The sequence below is a fragment of the Gavialis gangeticus genome, unplaced genomic scaffold (genome assembly GCF_001723915.1).
Source record: "Gavialis gangeticus isolate Ggan-Ray unplaced genomic scaffold, GavGan_comp1, whole genome shotgun sequence".
Lineage (NCBI taxonomy): Eukaryota > Metazoa > Chordata > Crocodylia > Gavialidae > Gavialis > Gavialis gangeticus.
In genome coordinates this window covers 57,644,233-57,649,338 of record NW_017729032.1, presented here as the reverse complement: position 1 = coordinate 57,649,338, position 5,106 = coordinate 57,644,233, and the positions used below count along the sequence as shown (strand labels likewise).

At 36.8% G+C, this 5,106-nt stretch overlaps 1 protein-coding gene across 14 annotated transcripts in view; it reads left to right on the top strand.

Annotated features, from left to right (window-relative positions):
• Positions 1-5,106, top strand: part of POSTN (periostin) — a 59,846-nt gene that overhangs the window by 33,987 nt on the left and 20,753 nt on the right. For all 14 annotated transcript variants that reach the window (XM_019524436.1, XM_019524435.1, XM_019524434.1 and 11 more), the window contains exons 12-16: positions 592-722; positions 2,127-2,257; positions 2,448-2,550; positions 3,455-3,522; positions 4,369-4,414. In XM_019524436.1, the coding sequence (XP_019379981.1) occupies positions 592-722; positions 2,127-2,257; positions 2,448-2,550; positions 3,455-3,522; positions 4,369-4,414 (479 nt within the window). The remainder of the gene's footprint in view (positions 1-591; positions 723-2,126; positions 2,258-2,447; positions 2,551-3,454; positions 3,523-4,368; positions 4,415-5,106) is intronic.

Genomic DNA, 5,106 nt, shown 5'->3' with positions numbered 1-5,106 from the left:
TCCCTTGCTGCCCCTCTTCCCCACTGACTCTCTTTTCTAACCAGCCATACCAGAGACATAGGAAATGGCTATAGTATTGTTATAGAGTCTCACTCTGAGCACCAGTCCAGTGTTTTTATAACGTGTGTGGCAATAGGAGGCCAGAACAACATTACATTTCCCACTTGGAAATTCTCCAGTACAAAGAGGGGCCCTGGCACTGCAGATCTGTTTTCATGGCCTCACTTGGTCCCTTCTATTCAACTAGTGGTAAATCTAGAGGGAACAGTAAGGGCCTAGAAGGGTTTTGGCCAAAATGTTTTCAATAGGACTATTTGTGGAGTAAGATACTATTCATTGGGTGTGTCTACAGGAGATGTTTACTGCAGAATTGCCTAATTAGCTCCACAGTAAATTTTAATTATGTATGTCTTCTTTCTCCATTCCCCCTCTTCCTTGTAATCACTTGACCTAATCACAAGAGAAAGTACTAGATATGTTTTCTTTCCTAAGAAAACAGACTTGTATGTTCCAAAATTTTCTTTCAAAATGTATTTTGTGAAGAAATCTATGGGAACTGAGATATAACAGAACATGTTTTTTTCTGATTAGCACATTTCTCAGTCTGGTGAAAGCTGCAGATTTAGAAGACCTTCTTACACTTCCTGGAGAATGGACTCTGTTTGTCCCAACCAATGATGCCTTTAAAGGGCTGACTAATGAAGAAAAGGAAATATTGATCAGTAAGTAGCAGAACAGAACTACAAATGGAATTAGCAGGGTTGAAATCCTGGACCCATTGAATGAAAGGCAAAAACTCCCACTGACTCAATGGAGAAGGATTTGAATATGAGGGAAAATATAGACCTTATATTTAGATAGACTTAACTAAGTTTAAGTTAACTAGCGTCTAAACTGTGCTGCTTGCAGAAAATCACATAACTTGGACTGATTCCACCTTTGGCTTTTTGAATGTCTGTACCTAGCCTAAGTGCAGATCTGTAGAAACATTCAGGGAGGTTAAATCAGGAAAAAAACGGCTGGCAAATTAGTTCACCTGAGGAGATGAACTGGGAGAGAAGAAAATTTTCAAGTTCTTTTCGTAATAAAATGAAATCAGATTCCAAAATATCAACATTATCCCTGAACTGTAATTAGTTTACCCACCCCCACCAACTCTAGGGTGCAACCAAACACAACTAGCTTTATTGGCATATTTCTCTAACACAATGGAAAATTCGTTACAACTTTAATGGGAGCAGAATAGTGTATTGATAGAGGTGTGAATTGTCATTATTTCTGTCTGGGAGGTGTTATCACAGTGAGTGATTATGATAGGTTAGATGTCAATCATTAGCTGTTTCATTGCTAGTCATTTTAAGACCTCCGGAGTTGTGGAGAGAGTTTACATACAGAATCCCTTTTTTCATTCTGACAATTCATATGCAGCAGGGGTTTCCAAACCATGATACATGTACAGCTGGGAGTATATAAGACATTTCTAAATGGTGTGCAGGATAAATTGTGTAATGGCAAATTTAATTTTCATTATAATAATAATTGGCTTTTAAGGGGTTAAAATATAATATGTATGCTGGTAGGGGTATGTGGGAAGGCGGTAAATCTGGAAGGAGGTACTAAATAAGAAAAAGGTTGGGAACCTCTGATATACAGAATTGATGATATTTTACTTTTTCAAATAGTTTAACTTGTGAAAATTTAATATTGCAGGCTGTTTAAAATCAATCTCATTCTATTCATAATGAGCTTGATGCTGCATTACACTTGTTGTTTGTGGGATTTACATTGGAATAGAACAGACTGGAGCATTCAGAGGCATAATGTTTAGAAACAAATGACTAATGCTGAATGTTATTTTATTCTATATGTTTTTATACCACTATTATCACTATATTATCTGAGTATGAACCAGTAGTTCACTAAATAATGTGACTAACTCCTTTCATATGTTTGGTTCATTTTCTCTCTATCATCTTTTTGTCAGCAGGAGTAACATATTGAATACAAAAATCTCATCTCCTGTGACTGCCTAAACAATAGGTGAAATGAGGCTCATTCCATGAGCCCCTGATATCTTAAAAAATCAACTAAACAACATTATTTACTGTTGGGTTTTTTTTATATAGGGGACAAAAATGCTCTCAGGAACATTATTCTTTATCACCTGACACAAGGAATTTTCATTGGCAGTGGTTTTGAACCTGGAGTGACAAACATCCTCAAAACTATCCAAGGCGGTAAACTGTACTTGAAAACAGTAAGTCTGGTTAAACAAATTCCCTTGATACACCTTGTAATAAAGATTTGGCATGTCATGACCACGAATTGAATGCGCATTACAGAAAGACATCTCTACTTGAAGAATATGCAACTGCTAGAATGATAAAATGCATTTCTTGGAAATATACAGGTTCACTATCTTGTGTTCTCTCATTATTGTTTCTTAGGTAAATGACACGCTTCTGGTGAATGACCTGAAGTCAAAGGAATCTGATATCATGACAACTAATGGTGTCATTCATGTTGTAGATAAGCTCTTATATCCAGCAGGTGAGTATCATAAGGGGAAAAAATTCACATCATGGGTCCAGATTCTCTTCCACCTATTTACAGAAGCTTTCTTAGGTGCCCAAGTGTAAGTCTATTTCACCCTGCTTAAGTCCCTGAAAATAAACTAATGCATCTACTTTGGTAACACACCACTATCTGCCCCTTCAGACTGAGTCATAAAAAAACAATGGTGCTGTAACAAACATACTATAATGGGGGAGTGTGCTGTTACAGCAGTGTAGCTGCTGGTCACGTGTTGACACCTGTTGATGCTACTACGGTGCTGTAGCACATTGCTACAGCAATGTAGCATCACATATAGATGTGCCCTATGTGTGTTGATTTTTTTTATAAAGTCACCTCCTTTATGCAAAGTAGAAAGAAGGAAACTTTGTCTTATTATTAATGTTATGGATGACTTTCATCTGTTACAGAGATCTTGTTGAACTGCAAAAACATCTCCAACCAAAAGAAAAATATAGGATGGTCCAAATTATTACCCCAACCAATTATGTGTGATGAGAGCAAGAGACAAACAGAAGTGGGGAAAAAAAGATTTGGACCCAATATTATAATCACAGCCCCTTCTGGTCATTAAGAATGATGGCCAAAGGAAGTAGTTATGGTTGCTTGTGCCCAATATACATTAATGCTACTTCTTCCAGGCATTATTAATCTTACAAACACTAAATTGCTTTCATTGTCATTTATATAGAAAAAAACATTTTTTATTAATGGAATGAATATTGTCAAAGTGTGTCATTCAATTATATATCCAAATATTATTGTCTGCTACGCATGAGAGATGCTTTCAGTTCAGAAATATACAGTTCATGCCAGTTAGTGAACTAAAGTTCTTTGCATTTCTTTCTGTTTCTACAAATACTCGTACTCCCTTTTGCAGATGTACCAGTTGGAAATAATCAACTGCTCACAATCCTCAATAAGCTGATTAAGTACATTCAAGTTAAGGTACTTGCTAAACAATGGTTTGATTGTTTTTTATGTTCCTAGTATGCATGCAAACATCTATGTTACACAAAAATGGGGTCTCCGCCTGAAACTGTCTCCAGTGAACAATATTTTAATATGGCAGAGAGTCCTCTGGTTGTCCTAAAGTAAAGGTCAACTTTCCATAAATTCATTAAATAAGCCATTACATGTACTGTCTGGAAATACATTTTAATATACCAGAGTGACCAAATCTCTCTCCAAGTGACTGTGGTTACAGTACATTTGAACACTGAACTCTCTGATATACTTTGGATCAGATCTGGACTGTATTCTCATCGCACATTACTATTTTAGTGGCAGAAATCTCATTCCTTGAGAGGTCTTCTTTATGAAAGAAGCTTTGCATAACAAAGTTGCTATGTCACCATGCAGTCAGTCCCAAATGTGGGACTGAAGGAGGTACAGCTGGAAAACCAAAAGAAATAAACTCCAAGGCTTCTTATTCATTGGCTAACACAGATCAACAGAGCCTTATTATACTGTAAACTGTTTTTTCAGGATATACTCATGTCTACTTTTGTGTATATTATGCAGATGTCCCTTGTGATTTGCACTGCCATGATGCACCCAACAGCTGGAAACTTTCATAACCTTATATCCTCAATGTGAGAATAACAGACTACCAGAATGATAGGTAGCATAGGGCCTGAACCAATGCCCATTTATGTGCTCATCCTGTGCATGTCTTTGCTTTCAGTGGGCTATGAATCTGGCACTTACGAAGCGTTGAGCAGAAAAAATTAATGTACAGCTTTTATTTGAAGTCTTTACATATGTACTAGAATAAATTCTTTTGATTTGCAGTTTATTCAGGGCAGCACCTTCAAGGAAATTCCACTGACATTTTACAGTAAGTTCACTCATTATTTCCAGATATACTTGCTGATATATCTTTTAAAAAATAAACCCTGAAAAGTATTACATTTTCAATTAAAAATAAAGTCACCTATACAAAAATATGACAAGCCAGCAATGGAGAATATCACTAAGTAAAAGGTTTATGTGGAATCCCAGAAAAATAGGAATGGAAGAGACTACAAGAGATCATCTAATCCAACCCCCTACTTGAGGCAGGATCACCCCTGACTAAACCATACTAGACAAGTCTTTATCTATGTGGAACTTAAAAGTAGTCCAAGACTAGAGACTCCACAATCTCTCTAAGTAAATTGTTTAAGTGTTAAATCATTTTATTGTTGGGCTGCTTCAGGCACTGATGAATTGCTGAAGGAAGCAGTTTAAAGATCATGGGCTAAGGTGGTAGGGGAAAAGGCTCTGTTTCAATTATCAGCCAATAACAATGTTGAGAGCAGCACAGTTTCACAGAAGTTTCAGCATACCACATTAGCCTCTGTGGTACTGTTCTCTCTATGTTACCAGTTCTTCTGATGTTATGAAGAGAGAGAGAACTTGGTGCCCACCTCCTCTGTGCACCCAAGGGGCTTGTGACTGAGTCACTACCAAGAAATAGTCATTATGGATGATCCCTGTGAAGCAAAAAGACATAAAGGAGGAAATCTTATTTACCACCTCCTTGCCATT